This window comes from Mobula hypostoma, chromosome 13 (assembly GCF_963921235.1).
Source record: "Mobula hypostoma chromosome 13, sMobHyp1.1, whole genome shotgun sequence".
NCBI classification, from domain to species: Eukaryota; Metazoa; Chordata; class Chondrichthyes; order Myliobatiformes; family Myliobatidae; genus Mobula; species Mobula hypostoma.
The window spans coordinates 53,001,067-53,027,525 of record NC_086109.1 but is presented as its reverse complement, the minus strand read 5'-3'; the positions used below and the strand labels follow the sequence as shown (position 1 = coordinate 53,027,525).

General features: G+C 41.2%; 1 protein-coding gene across 4 annotated transcripts in view; it reads right to left on the bottom strand.

Annotated features, from left to right (window-relative positions):
* Positions 1 to 26,459, bottom strand: part of LOC134355592 (protein unc-13 homolog A-like) — a 1,022,883-nt gene that overhangs the window by 335,946 nt on the left and 660,478 nt on the right. For all 4 annotated transcript variants that reach the window (XM_063065696.1, XM_063065695.1, XM_063065693.1 and 1 more), the window contains one exon: positions 4,224 to 4,393. In XM_063065696.1, the coding sequence (XP_062921766.1) occupies positions 4,224 to 4,393 (170 nt within the window). The remainder of the gene's footprint in view (positions 1 to 4,223; positions 4,394 to 26,459) is intronic.

The following is a 26,459-nucleotide window of genomic DNA, read 5'->3' as shown; positions in this document are numbered from 1 at the left end:
CATCTGCAGAATTCCTCGTGTTTACGTTTTTAAAAATCTCCAGATGCTGGAAATCTAAGCAACACACACAAAATACTGGAGGAACTCAGCAGGCCAGGCAGCATTATTGGAAAAGAGTATGGTCGATGTTTTGGGCTGAGACCCTCCATCAGTACTGGTGAAAGGTCTCAGCCCGAAATGTTGACTGTACTTTTCTTCCCCCATAGATGCTGCCTAGCCTGCTGAGTTCCTCCAGCATTTTGTGTGTGAATCAGAAAATGGAGGGATCAAAACTATGTGCATGCAGAAGGAATTAGTTTAATTATTAGTTATTTGCTTAATTAATACAGTACAGCATCATGAACTGAGGGCCTGTTCCTCTGTTGTACTCTTTTATGTTCTATCTACCCTCTCGATCCACTTCATGTTTTAATGATTTCACTGAAAGAGAGCATGGGTCAATCTGAATCTTAGCCAATGGTTCTGTAGGGAACCAGTGTATTACAAGATTCTGTGACATGGAACTTCTACAATGAAAAACAAAATCTGATGCCCACACTGCTTCTGGAATCAACACCATGTCCAGTGGAGATCCTTGGGTGGACAGGTTGGATGCACTTGGAATCTAGCTTCCACTGTCTTATATTAGCCACCATTGACATATCTAATCTGGTCCCTGCCACAGCTGACCTTTTTTACAAAGGTAAATTAGGCTAAGGTTTCGAAGTATTCCATTAACATTAATTTTGATTAATGTACACAAGTTAATTGTTTTAATTATATATATATAAGTATAAAAGACCAAATATTCTCAAATATTCTCATGCTTACAAGTATTTCAATTGTACTAATCGGCACTGATGTAGAAGGACTTGGAAGTATCATCAGTCAAAAGGCAGGCTGATAGTGGCTCAGAGTCATATATGAACCAGCTGATCTTTCCTTCCAAAACAAGTCCTTCACCTTGGGGATCTATTTAATGAATCAACGCTGCCTTGATTCTCCTATACATATATATCTTTTCTTTGGTAAGGAAGCCAAAAGTAAGTAAACTAGATGTGATCTAAGTAAAATTCTGTCCTTTCACAGATTAATTCATTCCACTTATGCATATGTTTCCTAAGAATAAAGCCCAAGTTAGCATTCTTCTTCCTAAACTCTTGTTATATCTACCTGCATTTCTTGAATCTCCACACTAATGTACATCTGCACTCTACTTTAATATAGACAATATGAAAAGATTAGTATTCTCTAGTGTTCTTAATAATGTAAATAAAGTCTCACTTTCCACATTATCCTCTACCTGTCCAGTCATTTAGCATGACCACATACCTGAGCAGTCAGTACAGTTAAATCATAAGATATAGGAGAATAATTAGGCCATTCAGCCCATTGAGTCTGCTCCACCATTCTATCATGACTGATCCCAGATCACACTCAACACCATACACCTCCCTTCTTGCCATATCCTTCAATGCCCTGACCAATCAGGAAACTATCAACTTCTGCCTTAAATATACCCACGAACCTGCCCTCCACCACAGTCTGTGGCAGAGTGTTCCACAGATTCACTACTCTCTGACTAAACTAAGAGGTTACCCCTCAATTTTGAAGCTGTGCCCTCTAATGGATACACCCACCAGAGAAAACATCCTCTCCGCATCCACCCTATCTAGTCCTTTCGGCATTCAGTAGGTTTCAATGAGACCTCCCAACCCCCACCCTGCATTCTTCTAAATTCCAGTGAGTACAGGCCCAAAACTGCTAAACACTCCTCATATATTAACCCCTTCATTCCCGGAATCATCCTTGTGAACCTCCTCTGGACTCTCTTCAACGATAACACATCCTTTCTGAGTTATGGGCTCTAAACTGTTGACAATACTCCCAGTGTGGCCTGACTAGTGTCTTATAAAAGCTCAGCATTATCTCCTTGTTTTTATATTCCATTCCCCTTGAAATAAATGCCAACATTGCATTTGCCTTCTTTACCACAGACTCAACCTGTAAACTAATCTTCCGGGTGTCTTGCATAAGGATTCCTAAGTCCCTTTGCACCTCTGATTTTTGACCCTTCTCTCAACTTAGATAATTGTCTGCACTATTGTTCCGTTTACCAAAATGCATTATCATACATTTTCCACCACTGTATTCCATCTGCCACTTTTTTTGCCCATTCTTCCAATTTGTCTAAGTCCTTCTGCAATCGCATTGCTTCCTCAGCACTACCTACCCTCCACTTATCTTCGTATCATCTGCAAACTTTGCCACAAAGCCATCAATTCTATTATCTAAATTACTGATGAACAATGTTAAAAGCAGCAGTCCCAATACTGACCCTTGAGGAACACCACTAGTCACTGGCAGCCAACCAGAAAAGGCCCCTTTATTCCCACTTGCTGCCTCCTGCCTGTCAGTCACTCTTCGATCCATGCCAGTAACTTTCCTGTAATGCCATAGGATTTTATCTTGTTAAGCAGCCTCATGCATGGCACCTTATCAAATGCCTTCTGAAAGTCCGAGTAAATGATGCCCACTGCCTATCCTTTGTCCACCCTGCTTGTTACTTCCTCAAAGAACTCTAACAGGCTTGTCAGGCAAGATTTCCCTTTACAGGAACCATACTGACTTTGACTTATTTTATCATTAGTCTCCAAGTACCCCGAAACCTCATCCTTAATAATGGACTCCAACTTTTCCAACCACTGAGATTAGGCTACCTGGCCTATAATTTCCTCTCCTTTGTCTTCCTCCCTTCTTAAAGAGTGTAGCGACATTTGCAATTTTCTCGTCCTACGTAACCATACCAAAATCAAGTGATTCTTGACAGATCATGACTGATGCATCCATTATCTCTTCAACAACCTCTCTCAGGACTCTGGATGTAGTCCATCTGGTCCAGGTGAATTACCTACCTTCAGACCTTTGAGTTTGCCTAACACCTTTTCCTTTGTAATAGCAATAGCACTTATTCCTGCTTCCTGACATTCATGGTCCTCTGGCACACTGCTAGTGTCTTCCACAATGAAGACTGACGCAATGTACCTATTAGGTTCATCTGCCATTACTTTGTTCCCCACTACTACCTCAACAGCATCACCTTCCAGTGGTTCAATATCAACTCTCACCTCACTTTTACTCTTTATGTAACTGAAATAACTTTTAGTAACCTGCTTTACATTATTGGATAGTTTGCACTCATATTTCATCTTTTCCCTGCTTATAGCTTTTTCAGTTGCCTTTTGTTGTGTAATATCCTGATTCATATTTTTTTCCTGTAATGCTATATGTATTTCACTTTGTGCTAATCTATGCAAGCTGCTTTATTTCAGCTTATGCTTGGGTCATTGTTGAAGATAAGAGATGAGAAACGTGTGCCCTGTAGTTAGGATGGTCAAATTGAAGGGCAGGTTTCTCTGGTGAAGGACACTAAGTTTGGGCTTGGGGTTTTCTTTTGGTTTGAGAGGGATGAAGAGAGAAGACACAGGAGAGAAGAGGTCGTAGGATCTGACCCGGAGCGGGACCATGATTCAACAAAGCCCAGGGTAAGATTGATTGAGGATCGGTGACTTGAGGAAACTGTGAGCTCCAACTTGTACACATTAGACTGTTTCATTAAAATGGACCCTTTTCTTTTTTGTTCTTCTCTTTACTAACCCTTCAGTCAAATTAAGAATTATAAAGATAAACCTTTTAATTGTATGAAGTGTACTGTCTGTTATTTTGTGGCACTCATTTGTAACAGGGTAGTGAATTATATAGCATCTACACATACAGAGGGTTTGCAGTGGGCTCACACCTCAATCTCACAAGTTTGGTGGAGCCAGAGATTGTCTTCTCTAGATTTATGCAGTTGAAGAAACTAGGGCGTTTCAGTTGGATTTTAAAAGCTTCCCAATCATCCAACTTCCCACTCATTTTTGCTAACTCATATGCCCTTTCCTTGGCTTTTATGCAGTCATTAACTTCTCTTCTCAGCTACGGTTGCCTACCTCTGCCATTTGAGAACTTCTTCTTATGGTTGACAATTATCTGTTCAAGAAATGGCCAAGGCACTCGGTTCAAGAACAATTAGATTGTAGTCTTGCCAGAGAACACCCTTCTACCACACCATCACATGAATAAGGAAGAAAACTGTTTGTTTACACCCTGTTCAATATCATTTATACACATTACATTCCAGATTTCTATTGAACAAACTCATTAATGTACCCCAGAAATAGCCAGCATTAAACAATACATACCCAAGTTGTACCAGACATCCATCTCACTGCTCAATGTTCGGACTTCAATAATTGTTTGTCCAAGAAAGTCATCTGATTCTTTTTTGAAATGTTGTTTAACTCGAGACTTGATGTCATCATCTTCATCCCAGACTCTAACCTTTATTCTATCAGTGGAATTATGGCACTCACTGCACATAAATTAAAAAGAAAGTAGATGAAGAGTACAGTTCAACAATGAACACTGCTTCATAAACCTCTCTTTTATTTAGAAACTTTGTTTTATTGACTTAACACCTTTCAGAAATAATTCATCATATTATTAAAGTGATATCAGAGAAATTAGCAACCTTTTGCAGAATATTATGCCTTTGCTTAGCTGCATTCTGTAGCCTTGAAAACACAATTTTCTTCCAGTTTTATTTAATTACTTAAGACTGAGACAAATGAGATGTCAGGAGAACTGTTGCCCCTGGCAGACACTAAGCTTGGGAAGTCATTAGACTTATGGTTCTTTGTGAAAACTTATTCATTGCCATTAATGTTCTAGCCCATGGTGAGCTGCATAAAGGCGAAAAATATAATTTTTAAACTAATTAAGTGTAAATATAGCTGATTTCAATTGTCAGACAGCAAGTATACACAGTTTACTTTTCCACATTTTCCTTATAAAAATAGGAATAGAAATAAGATATAGGAGCAGAATTAGGACATTTGGCCCATTGAGTCTGCTCTACCATTTCACCAGAGCTGATCCATTTTCCCTCTCAGCCCTAATCTCCTGCCTTCTCTTCGTATCCCTTCATGCCCTGACTAATCAAGAATCTATCAACCGCTGCCTTAAATATATGTAAAGGCTTAGAGTCCACAGCCAAGAGTGGCAACAAATTCCACAGATTCACCACTCTTGAGCTAAAGAAATTCCTCCTCATCTCCATTCGAAAAGGACAACCCTCAATTCTGAGGCTGTGTCCTCTGGTCCAAGACTCTCCCACCATGGGAAACATCCTTTCCACATCCACTCTATTGAGGCTTTCCAGCATTCGATAGGTTTCAATTACGTCATCCTTCATTATTTTAAATTCCAGTGAATACAGGTCCAGAGCCATCAAACGCTCTTCATGTGACAAGCCATTCAATCCTGGAATCACTTTCAAAAACCTCATTTGAACCCTCTCAAGTGTCAGTGCATCCTTTCTAAAATAAGGGGCCCAAAACTGCTCACAGTATTCCAAGTGAGGCCATACCAGTGCTTCATAAATCCTCAACATGACATTGTTGCTTTTATATTCAAGTCCTCTTGAAATGGCCGTTAAAGATGGTGCCGGTAACTGGCTGTCTCGAGCAAACTGCACTCTCCACTACCCTATACCCGAGAAACCCTTCTAAACCTCCAATTTAGCAAGATCAAGATCAACAACACCCTGGCGAAGCTACTGACCGAGCTGGAGACCACTGCGCCAGAACTGCTTCTTAAACTCCACACCTGGACCCGACCAACGAGGCGCACCATGTTCCCGGAGACCCGCGATCTGCTACCGTGCCGGAGCACTTGGAGACACGGCCCATTCCGACCAGCACCTCTCCAGAGCAGAGGACCACCCAGAAGTGACGGTGGAGATCTCAAGGTGCCCCAGACACTTCCCTGGAGCGACCACCGTAAAGCCCCATTGGTGGCCATCCACAGTTGCTGGAAGTGAGGACTCTGCCGCCGACCTCGGAAATTGAGCCCGAGGCTCGACTGGAGCGGAGGCTTCCACAACCGTGACTCAGCTTAAGGAAGGAGCCTGGCCATCCGGGATTAAGTGTCGGCTTCGGGGCCTGACCCAATTGACAGCCCGGGCCCCTGGCAGCTGTAAGTGGCAGCGGAGCCTCCCCCATTACTCGGCCTGACCCGGAGCACACGATGACGTGACCGGGCAATCGATTCCCGCGGGACGCATCCACCAACATCAAAGAGCTGTCAAAAACACACTGCATCAATGGAGACCTGGAAAGATGCACTACTTACCGAGGAAGTGTGGGAAAAGAGCTGGGCTGCTGGTCAGCAGGAAGCTGAGGGGCTTCAGGGTCCCTATGCCCACCATCCTACTAGCTAATTTTGCAAGCCATAGAGAACAAGGTGGATGATCTTAAAGGGAGACTCACCTACTGCAGGGAGATGCAGAACTGCTATGTATTCTGTTTCACCGAGACCTGGCTCTCCCCTGCCACCCCCGACCTTGCCATCCGACCAGAGCGATTTTCGATCCATCGGATGGACTGCACGGCGTCTTCGGGCAAGACGAGGGGAGGTGATGTCTGCCTACTGATCAACACTGGGTGGTGCTCAGACACAGTGGCACTGACAAGCTCCTGCAGCCCGGACTTGGAATACCTGTCGGTGAAGTGTCGTCCCTACTATCTGCCATGGGAATTCACCCTGGTCATACTGACAGCAGTCTACATTCTGCCCCCCAGGCGGACGTGGAGTGTGCTCTGAACATACTGTATGCCAACATCAGTGAACTTGAGACCAGGTATCTGGAGGTTTTGCTCATTACAGCCTGGGACTTTAACCAGGCCAACCTCAGAAAGGCGCTGCCAAAGTTATACCAACATGTCTCCTGCCCCACTAGAGGCCCAAATATACTTGACCACTGCTACACAGCAGTCAAGGATGCCTACTGTTCCATCCCACTACCTCACTTTGGAAAATCGGACCATCAAGCCGTACTCCTCCTCCTGGCTTACAAACAGAAACTGAAGCGGGAGGTCACCGTGTCAAAAGTAGTGTCACGTTGGATGGAGGAAACGGATGAGGTCCTCTGTGACTGCTTTGAATCGGTGGACTGGTTAGTATTCAAGGATTCGGCAGCTAACCTCGATGAGTATGCCTCAGCTGTCACAGACTTTATTTGGAAATGCACGGAGGACTGTGTGTCTCGCAAGACGATCCGGGTATTCCCTAACCGGAAACCTTGGATGAATTATGAGGTCAAGTCCCTTTTAATGGCTAGAGCTGCGGCTTTTAGGTCCAGAGATACCAGTCGCTACACGGAATCCAGGCGTGAACTACGGAAAGCCATTAAGGGCGCCAAGAGGCAATATTGAGCCAAGTTGGAAGCCCAGGCTAACCAAAGGGATGCCAGTAGACTATGGCAGGGTCTAAATGAGATCACTGGGCGGAAAGAAAAGGCTGGGAATATCAATAATGGTGGCGCTTCTTTTCCTGACGAACTTAACGTATTCTAGATGAAGGAATTGGTTGTTGACTTCAGAAGGAGTAGCGGACTGCATGACCCAATTTACACCGGTGGTGCGCAAGTGGAACAGGTCAAAAGCTTTAAGTTCCTCGGGGTCGATATCACAAATGACCTGACTTGGTCCAACCAAGCAGAGTTCACTGCCAAGAAGGCCCACCAGCGCCTTTACTTCCTGAGAAAACTAAAGAAATTTGGCCTGTCCCCTAAAACCCTCACTAATTTTTATAGATGCACCATAGAAACCATACTTCTAGGGTGTATCACAATCTGGTATGGAAGTTGTCCTGTCCAAGACCAAAAGAAGCTGCAGAAGATCATGAACATGGCGCAGCAGATAACACAATCCAATCTTCCATCCGTGGACTCACTTTACACCGCACGCTGTTGAAGCAGTACTGCCAGGATAATCAAGGACACGCCCCACCCAGCAAACAGACGTTTTGTCCCTCTTCCCTCCGGAAGAAGGTTCAGGAGCTTGAAGACTCATATGGCCAGATTTGGAAACAGTTTCTTTCCAACTGTGATAAGACTGCTAAACGGATCCTGACCCGGACCTGGGCCATACCCTCCAAATATCTGGACGTGCTTCTCGGTTTTTTTGCACTACCTTACTTCCCATTTTTCTATTTTCTAATTATGATTTATTATTTAAATTTTTAATATTTACTAATTTTAACTATTTTTAATATTTATAATATTTAATATTTCTAATCCAGGGAGTGTGAAGCGCAGAATCAAATATCGCTGTGATGATTGTACATTCTAGTAACAATTGTTTGGCGACAATAAAGTATAAAGTATGAATGCTAATGCCACGTTTTCCCTCCTCACCACAGAATCAACTTGCAAATTAACCTTTAGGGAATCCTGCACAAGGACTCCCAAGTCCTTTAGTGCCTCAGATTTTTGAATTTTCTTTCCATTTAGAAAATAGACTACCCTTTTATTTCTTATACCAAAGTATATGACCATACACTTCCCAACACTGTATTCCATCTGCTACTTCTTTGCCCATTCTCCTAACCCAAGTCCTTCTGTAGCCTCTCTGCTTCCTCAAAACTACCTGTCCCTCCACCTGTCTTCATTTTGTTTGCAAACTTTGCAATAAAGCCATCAATTAATCATCCCAGTCATTGACGTATAACATAAAAAGAAATAGTCCCATGACAGACTCCTGTGAGACACCACTAGTCACTGGCAGCCAACCAAAAAAGGCTCCCTTTATTCCCACTGTTTGCCTCCTGCCAATCAACCACTGCTTTGTCCATACCAGTGTAGGTTTACACAAATAAAATGACGTGAAGCATTTTACGTTTAAGAAAAAACGTAACAAACTCATTTATTGTACTCCAAAACCTGAACACAATGCATGGTAACCGAACTTCATGTAATTGCATCATCATGCTAGACCAGCCTCTTAAAGTGAAACCCCAGTTCATTGTCACTGGTTGTGAATTATGTACATTTCCACGAATTATGTTACCCTACACAGGCCCTCCCAGAATTCACTAAAACTGGCATTGTGAGCCTGTCCAGAGCTCTGAAGAGCCACCGAGCTCGGATCCTGTGTTCCAAGGGTGGAGGAACAGTAGGTGCCTCTGGTTTGTCCTGACGTGTGTTGACATGCTTATCATCCCAGAACAGATCCCTGAGACACACCACTGGTCACCAACCTCCATGTAGAATATGACCCGTCTACAACCACTTTTTGCCTTCTGTGTGCAAGCTAGTTCTGGATCGACAAAGCAAGGTCCTCTTGGATCCCATGCCTCCTTACTTTCTCAATAAACCTTGCATGGGGTACCTTATCAAATGCCTTGCTAAAATCCATATACACTACATCTACTGCTCTAACTTCATCAATGTGTTTAGTCACATCCTCAAAAAATTCCACCAGGCTCGTAAGGCACAACTGCCTTTGACAAAGCCAAGTTGACTATTCCTAATCATATTATGCCTCTCCAAATGTTCATAACTCCTGCCTCTCAGGATCTTCTCCATCAATTTACCTACCACTGAAGTAAGACTCACTGGTCTATAATTTCTTGCGCTATCTCTACTGCCTTTCTTGAATAAGGGAACAACATCCGCAACTCTCCAATCCTCTGGAACCTCTCCCATCCCCATTGATGATGCAAAGATCATCGCCAGAGACTCAGCAATCTCCTCTCTCGCTTCCCACAGTAGCCAGGGGTATATATCGTTCTGTCCTGGTGACTTATCCAACCTGATGCTTTCCAAAAGTTCCAGCACATCATATTTCTTAATGTCTATATGCTCAAGCTTTTCAGTCCACTGTAAATCATCCCTACAATTGCCAAGGTCCTTTTCCGTATGACCTTCTTAAGGATTATGCATTATGCCTTCTTAGCATTACATGCCAGTTCCCTTTGCAATCTCAACCCCTCACCTTGGCTACTATTTGGAGTCCTATATATTATTCCCATAATGACTATTTTACCTTTGCAGTTTCTTAACTCCACCCACAAAGATTCAACGCTCTCTGACCTTATGTCCCCTCTTTCTAAAGATGTAGTTCCATCCCTTACCAACAGAGCCACACCACCACCTATGCCTTCCTGCCAGTCCTTTCAATATCCTTTGATATTAAACTCCCAACTATGACACTCTTTCAGCCTCGACTCAGTGATGCCCACAATGTCATCCCGTACAATCCCTAATTGCGACACCTTATTCCGAATGCTACGTGCATTTAAATACAGCATCTTCGGTCCTGCATTCTTCACCCTTATGAACTTTACCTCTGTGGTACAAACTAACCTGCTCCGTCTGTAGTTGTACCCAATTATTGGCTTGCCTTCCTCTCAATCATATTACATATGACATAATTTAAAAAGTGGGAATATGACAGGCAAAAATTAGCGGGAAGATAGAAGATTGGGAAGCTTTTAAAAGCCTACAGAAAGCAACTAAAAGAATCATTCGGAAGGAGAAGGTGAAATATGAACGCAAGCTAGCAAATATTATCAGGGGAGATAGAAAAGGCTTTTACAAGTATATATAAAAAAATAGATGAGAGTGGATATAGGACCACTAGAAAAAGAGGCTGGAGAAATAATAGCAGGGGACAAGGAGATGGCAGATGAACTATATGAGTATTTTGCATCAGTCTTCACTGCAGAAATCACTAGCAGTGTCCCAGGTGTGAAGTGTGTGTGGAAAGAGAAGTGAGTACAATTACTATTACAAGGGAGGTGGTTCCCAAAAAGCTGAAAGTCATGAAGGTGCATAAGTCACCCAGACCAGATGAACTACACCCTAGGGCTCTGAAAGAGATAGAGGTAGAGTTTGTGGAGGCATTAGTAATGATCTTTCAAGAACCATTGGACTCTGGCGTGGTTCTGGAGTACTGGAAAATTTGCAAATATCACTCCTCTCTTTAAGAAAGGAGGGAGGCAGCAGAAAGGAAATTATAGACCAGTTAGACTGACCTCAGTGGTTGGAAAGGTGATGGAGTCAATTGTTAAGGATGAACTTAGCATGGCTTCCTTAAGGGAAAATGTTGCTTGATGAACCTGTTGGAATTTTTTGAGGAATTTACAAATAAGATAGATAAAGGAGATGTTGTGGACAGTTAAATATCTGGATTTTGAGAAGGCCTTTGCCAAGTTGCCCACACATGAGGCTGCATACCAAGTAAGAGCCCATGTTATTACAGGAGATAATAAAGTTGGTGGGGAAACTGCTGGAGTCAGTTATCAAAGATGTAATAACAGCATATTTGGAAAGCGGTGAAATCATCGGACAAAGCCAGCATGGATTTGTGAAAGGAAAATCATGTCTGACGAATCTCATAGAATTTTTTGAGGATGTAACTAGTAGAGTGGATAGGGGAGAACCAGTGGATGTGGTATATTTTGATTTTCAAAAGGCTTTTGACAAGGTCCCACACAGGAGATTAGTGTGCAAACTTAAAGCACACGGTATTGGGGGTAAGGTATTGATGTGGATAGAGAATTGGTTGGCAGACAGGAAGCAAAGAGTGGGAATAAACGGGGCCTTTTCAGAATGGCAGGCAGTGACTAGTGGGGTACCGCAAGGCTCAGTGCTGGGACCCCAGTTGTTAACAATATATATTAATGACTTGGATGAGGGAATTAAATGCAGCATCTCCAAGTTTGCAGATGACACGAAGCTAGGCGGCAGTGTTAGATGTGAGGAGGATGCTAAGAGGATGCAGGGTGACTTGAATAGGTTGGGTGAGTGGGCAAATTCATGGCAGATGCAATTTAATGTGGATAATGTGAAGTTATCCACTTTGGTGGCAAAAATAGGAAAACAGATTATTATCTGAATGGTGGCCGATTAGGAAAAGGGGAGGTGCAACGAGACCTGGGTGTCATTATACACCAGTCATTGAAAGTGGGCATGCAGGTACAGCAGGCGGTGAAAAAGGCGAATGGTATGCTGGCATTTATAGCGAGAGGATTCGAGTACAGGAGCAGGGAGGTACTACTGCAGTTGTACAAGGCCTTGGTGAGACCACACCTGGAGTATTGTTTGCAGTTTTGGTCCCCTAATCTGAGGAAAGACATCCTTGCCATAGAGGGAGTACAAAGAAGGTTCACCAGATTGATTCCTGGGATGGCAGGACTTTCATATGAAGAAAGACTGGATGAACTAGGCTTGTACTCGTTGGAATTTAGAAGATTGAGGGGGGATCTGATTGAAACGTATAAAATCCTAAAGGTATTGGACAGGCTAGATGCAGGAAGATGTTCCCGATGTTGGGGAAGTCCAGAACGAGGGGTCACAGTTTGAGGATAAGGGGGAAGCCTTTTAGGACCGAGATTACGAAAAACTTCTTCACACAGAGAGTGGTGAATCTGTGGAATTCTCTGCCACAGGAAACAGTTGAGGCGAGTTCATTGGCTATATTTAAGAGGGAGTTAGATATGGCCCTTGTGGCTAGGGGGATCAGAGGGTATGGAGGGAAGGCTGGTGCAGGGTTCTGAGTTGGATGATCAGCCATGATCATAATAAATGGCAGTGCAGGCTCGAAGGGCCGAATGGCCTACTCCTGCACCTATTTTCTATGTTTCTATGTTTCTATGAGATATAATAGCATGGTTAGATGATTGGCTGATTGGTAGGAGGCAGTGAGTGGGAATAAAAGGATCCTTTTCTGGTTGGCTGCCAGTGACTAGTGATGTTCCACAGGGAACGGTGTTGGGACCACTTCTTTTTATGCTGTATATCAATGATTTACAGTATGGAATAGATAGCTTTACTGCTAAGTTTGCAGATGATACAAAGACTGGTGGAGGGGCATGTAGTGTTGAGGAAACAGAAAGGCTGCAGACAGATTAGCAGAATGGGCAAGAAAGTTGCAAATTAAATACAATGTTGGAAAATGCATGGTCATGCACTTTGGTAGAAGAAATAAATGTGCAGACTATTTTCTAAACAGGGAGAAATTCAAAAAAATCTGAGATGCAAAGGGACTTGGGAGTCGTTGTGCAGAACACCCTAAAAGTTATCTTGCAGATTGAGTCCATGGTGAGGAAGGCAAATGCAATGTTAGTATTCATTTCAAGCATTTTAGAACACAAGAGCAAGGATATGATGCTAAGGCTTTATAAGGTACTGGTGAGGCTTCACCTTGAGTATTGTGAACAGTTTTGGGTTCCTTATTTAAGAAGAGATCTGCTGGTATGGAAAGGGTTCAGAGGAGGTTGACAAGGATGATTCCGGGAATGAAAGGGTTATCATATGAGGAATGCTTAATGGCTCTGGGCCTATACTCACTGGAATTTAGAAGGATGAGGGGGATCTCATTGAAACCTTTCAAATATTGAAAGGCCTAGATGGAGTAAATGTGGAAAGGATGTTTCCCATAGTGGGGGAGTCTGGGACAAGATAGCACAGTCTCAGGATAGAGAGGCATCAAATTAAGACAGAGATGTGGAGAAATTTCTTTAGCCAGTGGGTGGTTAATTTGTGGAATTTGTTACCACAGATAGCTGTAGAGGCCAGGTCACTGGGTGTATTTAAGGCAGAGAATGATAGGTTCTTGATTAGTCACGACATCAAAGGTTACAGGGAGGATGCCAGGGAGTGTGGCTGAGGAGGGGTAAAAAGAATCAGCCATGATTGAATGGAGGAGTAGACTCGATGTGTAAATGGCCTAATTCAGCTCCCTATGTCTTATGGTAAACATGGCAAAAAGTGTTTTAGGACATTGGGCAATATCAGGAAGAGTGCTCCTTGTTAGAGGACAACCATTTGATTAAGCAATTATACAGGTATATGCACCAACAACAGATGGAACAAATGAAGATAAAGATAAATTCTATGAAACATAGAAAATAGGTGCAGGAGTAGGCCATTCGGCCCTTCGAGCCTGCACCGCCATTCAGTATGATCACCAGATCGATTCCTGGGATGGCAGGACTTTCATATGATGAAGACTGGATCGACTAAGGCCTTGAACAAAGAATGGATGCAAATCTCAAAATATTGTTATTGTCATGGGAGATCTAAATGCTAAAGTAGGACGAGGTGCTGATGGAAATACCATAGGAAAATTTGGACTAAGGAAAGAAATGAAAAAGGTGAGAAATGGGTAGAATGGTGCAAGATGAATAATCAGGTCATTATGAATACCTACATTAAAAACTATCCAAGACGCTTGTGGACCTGGAAAAGTCCAGGTGATAACACAAGAAATCAAATTAACTTTATTACTATAAACCAAAGAGTTAGAAACTCAGTGACTCAATGCAAAATGTATCCAGGTGCAGACTGTAATAGTGATCATAACCCAGTAATATGCCATGTAAAAGTAAAACATAAAAAACTAAAGAATCAAAAACCTGAACAATCCCTTGACTACTCACAATTAATCGAAGAAGAAAACTTAAGACAAAAATTTACAATTGAGGTAAGGAATAGATTTCAAAGTCAAGAAATAGAATCTGTTGAAGATGATAGCAATCATGTAGCAATCATGTAGAAATGAAGTTTAACTCTCTAAAGAATGCCTTGGTAGAATCAGCAAAGTCAATGAATCCTCAAAAAGAAAAAAAGCATGAAGAATAAATGGATGATAAATGAAATCAAAAATCTAATGGAAGAAAGCAAATCCTATAGAATATAAGTCCTTAGATAAAAAAGTGAAAAGCTTATGTCAAAAAGCCAAAGAAGAATGGTTCAACCAGGAATGTGAGCAAATAGAAAGAATCCCTATTACTGATCCAAAAAGGTTACATCAACAAATCAACAATATCACTGGTAAAAAGCTCCTCTGTTCTTCAGGTGGATGTTTGAAAGCAAAGGACAATACCATTATCATGGAAAAAAGTTCAGATTATGAACAGATGGACTGAGTATATTCAGGAATTGTTTGAACACGATTGAGGCAAAAAACCAGAACTTAAGAAAAACATTGTAGGTCCAAGTATTTTAAAATCTGAAGTTTGTGATGCAATAAATAAGATGAAGAAAGGAAAGGCAGCAGATCCTAGTGAATTAGTAATAGAACAAATTATCGCTCTCGAAGATTATGGAATTGAAAAACTTACTTATTTAATCAATAACACTTATGAGACTGGAATAATACCAGAAGAAATGAAAAAAATCAGTATTTATCACTCTTCCTAAGAAACCTGGAGCAATAGAATGTGAATTACATAGGATCATAAGTTTAGTGAGTCATATCACCAAGATATTTCTAAGAATTAGAACTAAAAGTAAGATACAAGCTGAAATAGATAAAGAACAATGCGGTTTTGTGAAAGACAAAGATACAAGAAAAGCAATATTGATGTTAAGGATACTATCAGAATGAGCTATTCAAGTGCAAAAAGATTTGTTTGTTTGTTTTATCGACTACACAAAAGCATTTGATAAAGTGAAGCACAATAAGCTATTTGAAATATTACAGGAAAGCCTAGATCTAGATTAGAAAGACCTCTGCCTAATCAGAAATCTGCACTGGGAACAAACTGCCGCTGTAAGAAATGATGGAGAAGTGAGTCAGTTTACGAAAATCAAGAGAGGCGTTAGACAAGGGTGTGTTTTCTCTCCTGATTTATTTAATGTGTACAGTGAAACAATATTACAAAAAATAAGAGACATGTTAGGGATCAAAGTTGGCGGTAAAAACATCAATAATTTCAGATATGCGGATGACACTGTGTTAATTGCAAGTACGGAGGAAGAACTACAAAACTTAATTGATATAGTTGTTGAGGAAAATGCAAAAATGGGTCTATCTATCAATTGCAAAAAGACAGAATGTATGGCGATATCCAAAAAGAAGGAGAACCCTATCTGCAGGCTGAGAATAAACAGGGAAGACATAAAACAAGTACAGAACTTTTGCTACTTAGGAAGCTGGGTGACATCAGATGGCAGGTGTGACATGGACATCAAAAGAAGAATAGGGATGGCAAAAGACAGCTTTACGAGAATAGAGAGTATACTGATCAATACTAAACTAGGCATGACAACCCGCCTCAGAGTACTGAAATGTTACATTTATCCAGTTATGTTATATGGCTCAGAATGTTGGACAATATCTAGTAACACGAAGAAACAAATTGAAGCAGCAGAGATGTGGTTTTTGAAGAGGGTGCAAAGAATATTATGGACGAAACAAATATCTAATGAGGATGTCATGAACAGAGCAAACACAAAAAGAGAAATAACGTATGAGATCATGAAAAGGCAATGTAACTTCATTGGACAAGTGATTAGGAAAGAGGAGTTAGAATGCACGGTAATTATGGGAAAGATTGAAGAGAAGAAAGCAAGAGGAAGGCAAAGACAAATGATGATGGAGACAGCAGCCAGAGAACTGGAAATGAATACCAATGAATTGATCCACTTGACCCGAAACAGGAGTGTGTGGGCCATGGCAGTCAAAGCTCAAACTGGGCATGACACATGATGATGATGATGATGTCTTATGGTCTTATGGTATAATAGATATTCCAAGTTAGGTGAGCAGGAATCATCGTATTCAAGCACCACAAGGTGTTGAGTAAGAAGCAGACTCCCTTGACTTTGTCCAAGGATGACGTAAGGTCTATCCAGTGAATTGAGAAGCTTTCATATGGAATGGCACTTTCAGGTGTAAGCCATGTATTGTTCATATCTGTTATATCACTGAGTTTCTCTGGAAAAGCATTTGATAAATAAATATCAGAGATTTGATGCAAGATCACAATCTCCTTTTCCTACCAAACGTTTGCACGTATGAAAACATCAAGGTGACCAGTTGTGAGCAGTGGGGTCCAATCACATGTACTAAAGATCTGGACATTACACCCAAAAGTTACATCTGGTGTGAATGTGGGTAGCACAGGCCATTTGTACCAAAGGCGACATTTACATCACATGAAGACTATGTTGTGGAAGTAGAGGTAGACCTGACTGAAGAAATGCAGCTACCAAGTCTAGACCTGGAATCTCATGTCAGTTTTAATTCTCTTCAATCTCATCTCAATTGTAATCTGGTATGGCAAATCACTAAACCTTCCTCAAACTGATGTAACCACCACGGCAGCTGACTCACTTACTGCAGCATTTGCTACTGGAAACCAGAAATCACCAGTAACTGTATCAGCATGCAATGTGATGGAATATGGGCCCACCTTAACTTAAATACAGAACTTGGGCCCCTGCACAGATCCTAAGCCATTCCCCTATGCTGAATGCATCACTGCTGCCTTGAATACTCACTATTTCCGAATTTTACCTCAATTGTTCACAGACCGCACTTGAAATTTCATGAGTTATACTCAATTTACTCTGTAAGGTTAGCAGGGAATAGTTTCTGAGAACACTAAACTTGCAAATTGTCCTGCCAAATTTTTGTGCACTGGGCATTTAGAAATTTCTTAAGCTTTTGTATTTGCCACTTCAATTAATTCCACCATAAAGATATGCATTCAATAAGAATGCGTGATATTTCAAAATGGTGATCTTTGAACAATGGACTTGTATTCTTGTATTTTGCCAAAGATGAGAAGATATGAATAATTGTTTTTTTCTCAATAGACAATTAGAAATAGTTTATATTTTAATAAATTCCATGGTATCCATTTTAGCTAGTCAGAATTGCTGCTCTGCTCTTCTCCTACCAGAAAGGTAATTGGTTGCTCAGTGCAGCCAATTAAAACACTCAGCGCTTGATTCTTTATTGCTGACATAAGATGTATATGATTAAATTACTGGCAGCTAGTTTCAGCCTTTTCCTATATATTTTTTACTTCTCTAAATCTCAGTTGGAGTTTGATCTATGTATAATTGGAATACACACAAATGAGAAAAGAAATCTTCTTCAAAAGCAGGAAGCTTATACAGATCAAACTGACCCATCCTACTCGGAGCACCCTAAAATTTACCTTGCATTTCTTTTTTAAATTATATTTTTATTTCGGGCCTCCAATGCCCAGCCTGGAAAAACTGTTTCAAATTTCATTATCAGCAAACATGCTGAAGACAATAGATTAGCATCAATGTGTTGGAATTTTCTTTCACTTAATTTATTAGCTGATGTGATTATGTAGTATATTACCTGGGGAAGAGTTTCTAGACATCCATGTGTTATTATTTGAACCTGGAAAAATACTTGATGTTGCCATAAATTAATTCGACCCAAGATCTCATAACCTTTCCCCTTTCACCTTGGAAGCACCTCCTGATGTTTAGTTACTTAGTAACTGGCTGTGGGCCATATTTGGCATACATTCATCCTTATGCATAGAGCAGTCTCTTTAAACAAGATGCTCAAGATTATCAGGTCTCATTTTCTGTGACTCAGCTGATGTCAGATGAGAAAGTTCAAAATATCATGTAATGAACCCAGGGATGCTACTCCTGCTGGGTATCACTTCTGCATCACCCAGCTCCTTAACACCCTTCCGTTGATGACATCTGAAGATGCTGAGGTCAATGGAATCAAAGTCTGCAGCACACTAGAAACTACAATTATAGCAACACTGATGAATAGAGATCAAAATGCTAAGCACTGGAAACAAAGCAATGAACATGCTGAACATGAATTCATACATCGCCATGAAAATTTAATGCAGCTCATTCACCTTCCTCTGCTGCCATCTGTACATTGATTTTAGGGAGCAGCAGCTTCAGGGAAGAGGAAAGAGTAGCGTGGGTCCAATATTGACCCTTTGTGAATAAATTGTATAATTATGGGCCTGAAGCTGATTTTGAGCATTATATGTTTTCTATATCTTGTGAAAATTATATTACATTTTTTTTTACTGCATTTAGATGGTTAAGCTTTTTTTCATTACACTCAGAACAGCTGCTAAACAGAGATTTAGGTGAGGATTTACAATCACTGATTCTACCAATGGACAAACATCTGTGTATCTCTGGCTAACATCTTCAGCTAACCTACATTGGTGACTCAAATGCTAACAAATTTAGAAATCTGATTTCATCTATAGTTCCAATAGCTATCAATGTTTCTACAAATCTAGGGCAGGAAGTAAGAAGGAACTCCATTGTATTGTACCTTACAGTATAACCAAAGGTAAGATAGGACAAGACTAGAACCAAATCTTCTTTTAAAATGGATATCATAAGAACACAAGACATAGGAACAGAAATAGACCAGTAGCCCATCAAGTCTACTCTGCCAAACCATCATGACCAATTATATTTATTTAATTATTTAGCGATACAGCACGGACCAGGCTAACCGCCACCCCACTTATTATACCTCTTTCTGTTACAAGATGCTCTAGCTTCTGGGATTTAGCCATTCTAGCTCTCTGTGGATAGCTGGAGTGACCCCTTTTAAGGGTTCAGCATGGTCCTGCTAATTTACAATCATATTTAGTGCACCAAGAATTTTTTAAAGAGCACCTGAACTGAGGTTTGGTGCTCAATCATAAGCCAGACTAGTGACATCCTCTAGCGTTTGTTTTGTGCTCAGTTTTTGATCTAATTTGATACTGTATCTCAATCCCAGTGGGGTACTAAGAGTCTTTCATCCACTGTGGCCAGCCACAAGAAGAGGATTTCCCAATCAGAGTCTGGTGATACACAACCTCCAGGTAGCTGTATATCAACCTTCACAAGCAGGAAGTCAGAGTCTGGGAGAGCCAGTCGGTCACTCAGCAGAGCTAGTACATCTTCTAACACCAGAGAGATTTGACGGTGACTCAGATTCTGGTCACAACTTCCTCATCCAATGCTCAGTAGTATTTAAAATCCAGCCATCTTGGTTCCCTTCAGTGCGCAGAAAGGCGACCTTCATTATCTTTCTACTTTCTGGAAGAGCCCTGGCCTGGGCTACCGTGCATTGGGAATAAGGGTGAGAGATTTGCTCAGATTCGGAGGAATTCATGACTACCATGAGGAGCCAGCCAAGACTCAGACAGTCTGATGAAGATTATGACAGGGCTGATGCTCAGCAGCCGACTACGAAATCAAATTTCAGACCTTGGCCCAAGAGAACGGCTGGAACAGGGAGGCCATAGCCACTCTATGCCACCTCAGACTCCGAGATGAACTGAAAGATGCCCTCACCTTGGGAAAGCCAACAGAGAACTTAGAGATTCTGGTCGACCAGTCCACTCATCTCAATAATCACCTGGCAAATTTAAAGTGGGACTGTCAAAGAAAGCCAGTCCAAGCCCAGTCCCAATGCATCGTACTTTTGTGAACCTAGGTAGAGGACTCTGAAGACCGTCAAATCACCCCTGCCAGCTAAGAAGCCTCAGGCGTCATCCTTGAAGGAAGGTCCAGAGGAGATAGGATCACCCAAACTGGTCGAATTCCCTTTCATCTAGAAAGACTTGGAGGAGGTCTTCAGCAGGGGAAAACCCTCAACTCTTCCACTGCACCGACCCTACAACTGTGCTATAGACCAGTTGCCCAGTAATGGTCCCCCACAGGGTTGATTCTATGCATCCTCAGGCCCAGGAAGAAGCACAACAGAACAGCATATAAAGGAAGCTCTGGATAAAAGCTTCATTCAGCCCTCCACCTCACCCGCCGGGGTGCAGGCTTCTTCTTCGTATAAAAGGAAGATGGGAGCCTATGGCCCTGCATTGATTATAACGAATTAAACTGCATAATAGCCAAGAATCATTTCCACCTTCCACTCATGAATACAGCCTTCGAAATGCGCCAAGGAACAAGAGTATTCACAAAACTAGACCATACAGTCTGGTCTGTATAAGTGGAAGACTGCATTCTATACACTGACAGGGCACTACGAGTACTTGGTTATGTCCTCAGCCTGATGAACTCTCCGGCACATTTTCAGGCCTTTATAAATGATATGCTCTAGGCTACTCTCCATAAGTATGCCTTTGTTTACAAACTCTATTTCCAGAAAAGTTGGGATATTTTCCAAAATGCAATAAAAACAAAAATCTGTGATATGTTAATTCACGTGAACCTTTATTTAACTGACAAAAGTACAAAGAAAAGATTTTCAATACTTTTACTAGCCAACTTAATTGTATTTTGTAAATATACACAAACTTAGAATTTGATGGCTGCAACACACTCAACAAAAGTTGGGACAGTTAAAATAAGATTGAAAAGTGCACAGAATATTCAAGTAACACCGGTTTGGAAGACTCCACATTAAGCAGGCTAATTGGTGGCAGGTGGGGTATCATGACTGGGTAAAAAAGTAGTGCCCATCAAAAGTTCAGTTTTTGCAAGCAAGAATGGGTCATGGCTCATCCCTTTGTGCCAAAATTCGTGAGAGAATTGTTAGTCAGTTCAAAAGGAACATTTCTCAATGCAAGATTGCAGAAAATTTATGTCTTTCAACATCTACAGTTCATAATATTGTGAAAAGATTCAGAGAATTCAGAGACATCTCAGTGCGTAAAGGGCAAGGTTGGAAACCACTGTTGAATGTGCGTGATCTTCGAGCCCTCAGGCGGCACTGCCTAAGAAACCTTCATGCTACTGTGACAATTATAGCCACTTGGGCTCGGGAGTACTTCAGAAAACCATTGTCACTCAACACAGTCCGTCACTGCATCAAGAAATGCAACTTGAAACTATATTACGCAAGGAGGAAGCCAGACATCAACTCTATGCAGAAACACCGGTGAGTTCTCTGGGCCTGAGCTCATCTCAGATGGACCGAAAGACTGTGGAACCGTGTGCTGTGGTCAGATGAGTCCACATTTCAGCTAGTTTTCGGAAAAAACGGATGTTGAATTCTTCGTGCCAAAAATGAAAACGACCATCCAAGTTGTTATCAGCGAAAGGTGCAAAAGCTAGCATCTGTGATGGTATGGGGGTGCATCAGTGCCCACGGCATGGGTGAGTTGCATGTATGTGAAAGGACCATTGACTTTGAAAATGAATGTCGCATCATGAAGAGGAGAATCAGACAACGGAGACCACGGACTGTTGAGCAGCTGAAGTCTTATATCAAGCAAGAATGGACAAAATTTCCAATTGCAAATCTACTACAATTAGTATACTCAGTTCCAAAACGATTAAAAAGCGTTATTAAAAGGAAAGGTGATGTAACACAATGGTAAACATTCCTCTGTCCCAACTTTTGTTGAGTGTGTTGCAGCCATCAAATTCTAAATTTGTGTATATTTACAAAATTCAATTAAGTTGTTCAGTAAAACTATTGAAAATCTTTTCTTTGTACTTTTGTCAGTTAAATAAAGGTTCACATGAATTAACATATCACAGATTTTTGTTTTTATTGCATTTTGGAAAATATACCAACTTTTCTGGAAATGGGGTTTGTACCTGAGTGTTATCCTAATATTCTCAAAGCCCATGGAGGAGCATGTCGCTCACATCAGGGACATTTTAGAGGCTTCTATACCATGGACTTTATGTCAAATTGGCTAAGTCCGAATTTCATGTGATGACTGCTTTATTTTTGGGTTTCATCAATGGCAATCTCAAGATGGATCCCACCAAGACCAGGCAGTGAAAGACCGGCCACCACCATTATCAAACACGTCCAATGATTCCTGCAGTTTGCAAACTTCTACCAGAAGTTCATCAACTCAGCTGATGGTGCTAACTAAGAAATCCGTGGGCCTGGAGACCGCACCTGTCTGCAAATGGAGTAGCAGCAGTTTTGTACTGCTCTTAATTTTGTTCCTCTCCTCCTAGTTCAAACTTCGAATTTAAAATTTTTATTTGCTGATTCTTGAGGGGGAACAATATGTCTATGTCTATGAGGAACGGGAAGAACTTGTCTGAACCTAGTGACAAAGGCTATGGGAAAGGAAAGATGCAAAAGGAAAGATCTGATGAAATGCCACCATGGGCTGAAGATATGGTTCGGACACTGAATTCAATTAAAGATCAGAATGGGTCAACTGGAAAAGAACAGTAATGAAATGAAGTCATTTCTGGGAAAACTTAAAAGACTTGGAAACTCAAGCTATTACACACGAAGAGGAATTGAAGATAACTAAGCAAAAATTGTTTGAAGCTACAACTCGTTTGGAAAGATAACAAATTAAGATTATAGACCTGGAAACTAGGTCTCGCTGAAGGAATATACGAATTGTTGGGCTGCAAGAAGGAGCTGAAGATGAAGATTTAACTGCATACTTTGGTAAGCTTTTTCATACCTTATTTCCTACCATATTATCACAGCTGCCTACTATAGAAAGAGCACACAGAGCTTTTATTTCGAAATTTAAAGATCCAAGTAAACCAAGGTCTGTTGTGGTTTGTTTTCAGCACTTTAAAATTAAAGATCAAATAATGCGACAGGCAAGAAAACAGAGTTTTTAGATTTAAGGAATCTGAGCTCCGTTTTTATCAGGATTATCCGAAGGAGGTAATGGAACAAAGATCAAGATTTGCTCCGGTAATGAAACAGGCATATGATAAGAAACTGTTTACTTCTTTGCGTTACCCAACAAGAACTAAAGTTTTTCCTCCTAACTCTCCTATTCGTACATTTTTGATCCAAAAGCTGCACTGGAGTTCGTTCAAACTATACCTGCCGGATGAACTGTCTGAAAGGTTGTTTGGTTATCTGTATATTATTGGCATTTTGGAAAGAAGATTTATGAAAGTTACTTGGATATTTCATTGAGAGACTAATAAAAAAAGATAAGGAGATTTGTTCATTATTGCATATAGTCATAGTCATACTTTATTGATCCCGAGGGAAATTGGTTTTTGTTACAGTTGCACCATAAATAATTAAATAGTAATAAAACCATAAATAATTAAATAGTAATATGTAAATTATGCCAGGAAATAAGTCCAGGACCAGCCTATTGGCTCAGGGTGTCTGACCCTCCAAGGGGGGAGTTGTAAAGTTTGATGGCCACAGGCAGGAATGACTTCCTATGATACTCAGTGTTGCATCTCGGTGGAATGAGTCTCTGGCTGAATGTACTCCTGTGCCCAATCAGTACATTATGTAGTGGATGGGAGACATTGTCCAAGATGGCATGCAACTTGGACAGCACCCTCTTTTCAGACACCACCGTCAGAGAGTTCAGTTCCATCCCCACAACATCACTGGCCTTATGAATGAATTATTGTTTTTTTTTTGAAAAGAACATCTATGGTTCAAGTATGACTGTTTAAATGGTTACTTGGACATTCGACTGAGAAAAAGAAGATAAAGGGACTTGTTTCTTTAACCTAATATCTGGTTTGATGTCTTTTTTGGTTTCTTTCTTAATTAATTAATTGGTAGATTTTCCTACTAATGGGGCTTCTTTTATATATATATTTAGGGGTGGGTTCAATTACTTATGATATTATTAATTGGTATTTTTGAAAATTTAGTTGGGTTAAATATGCTATTAACTTTTTTTCTGCTTTATTATAGCGTCTTATAACCGAATATAAAGTATTTTTTTAGGGATTTAATGTTAAATTTAAAAATGGCGCAGGTTTTTCTTTTTAAGAGATAACATTATTTTGGTTCTTTCTTGTTTAAAAAAAGATTAAATATAAATATGGGATAGCTTGTTGATCCTGGAATGTAAACACTTCCCTTTGTTGAGATTTTATCATTCCTCTTATAAGGTCAGTCAGTTTTTTTTTAACTGGGGGAGGGAGAGAGAATCTTTTAAAAATTTTTTCTGTACAGACAGAGTGGTCCCTGGCTTGTATTCTATCATAGGGTGCCTGCCTTTTTTCGGGCTTTGGGGGGAGGAGGGTAGGGTTAGAGTTAGGAGTTTTTTCCCATTGGGTGGTTCTAGAGCATGTGTGTTTTTTATGTGGTTGTATTCTTCATCGCCGCCATTTTTGATCATCCCATACTGGTATGTGCTCTGCGCATGAATAAAATTATAGTATGGTATTTAAACGGATTAATGTAATAAGTTGGAATGTCTGTGGTTGGAATCATCCTATCAAATGAAAAAAGACTTTTAAAATCATTAACCAATTCCAACCTGATATAATTTTTGCTCAAGAGCCACATATCAGGGCGGGAGATCAAAATAGATTTTTTGGATGGTGGAGGGATTTGCAGTTTCACTCCACTTCTCAGAGTAAAATTAAGGGTGTGTCCATCTTTATTAAATCCAATATATTTACTCAAGAGGATATTGAGTCAGATTTTAATGGTAGATTTTTAATTGTTAAAGGAGTGATCTGTAACAGAAAAGTTGTTTTAGTCAATTTGTACGGTCCTAACTTAGATGATCCTTTTTTTAAAAAAGGTATTTGCTATACTAACAACATACATCAAAGTTGCTGGTGAACGCAGCAGGCCAAGCAGCATCTATAGGAAGAGGCGCAGTCGACGTTTCAGGCTGAGACCCTTCGTCAGGACTAACTGAAGAAAGAGTGAGTAAGGGATTCGAAAGCTGGAGGGGGAGGGGGAGATGCAAAATGATAGGAGAAGACAGGAGGGGGAGGGATAGAGCCGAGAGCTGGACAGGTGATAGGCAAAAGGGGATACGAGAGGATCATGGGACAGGAGGTCCGGGAAGAAAGACAAGGCGGGGTTTGACCCAGAGGATGGGCAAGAGGTATATTCAGAGGGACAGAGGGAGAAAAAGGAGAGTGAGAGAAAGAATGTGTGCATAAAAATGAGTAACAGATGGGGTACGAGGGGGAGGTGGGGCCTAGCGGAAGTTAGAGAAGTCAGTGTTCATGCCATCAGGTTGGAGGCTACCCAGACGGAATATAAGGTGTTGTTCCTCCAACCTGAGTGTGGCTTCATCTTTACAGTAGAGGAGGCCGTGGATAGACATGTCAGAATGGGAATGGGATGTGGAATTAAAGTGTGTGGCCACTGGGAGATCCTGCTTTCTCTGGCGGACAGAGCGTAGATGTTCAGCAAAGCGGTCTCCCAGTCTGCGTCGGGTCTCACCAATATATAAAAGGCCACATCGGGAGCACCGGACGCAGTATATCACCCCAGTCGACTCACAGGTGAAGTGATGCCTCACCTGGAAGGACTGGGCCCTGAATGGTGGTAAGGGAGGTAACATTGACTTCTCTAACGTCCGCTAGGCCCCACCTCCCCCTCGTACCCCATCTGTTACTCATTTTTATGCACACATTCTTTCTCTCACTCTCCTTTTTCTCCCTCTGTCCCTCTGAATATACCTCTTGCCCATCCTCTGGGTCAAACCCCCCCTTGTCTTTCTTCCCGGACCTCCTGTCCCATGATCCTCTCGTATCCCCTTTTGCCTATCACCTGTCCAGCTCTCGGCTCTATCCTTCCCCCTCCTGTCTTCTCCTATCATTTTGCATCTCCCCCTCCCCCTCCAGCTTTCAAATCCCTTACTCACTCTTCCTTCAGTTAGTCCTGACGAAGGGTCTCGGCCTGAAACGTCGACTGCGCCTCTTCCTATAGATGCTGCTTGGCCTGCTGCGTTCACCAGCAACTTTGATGTATGTTGCTTGAATTTCCAGCATCTGCAGAATTCCTGTTATTTGCTATACTACCTGATTTAAATGAATATATGTTGATAACGGGTGCGGATTTTAACTGTTGTTTAAATCCTTTGATTGACAAGAGCTCAACCAATCAGCGACTTCCAAATCAGTCTGCGTCATTTATTAACTCCTTTTTGAC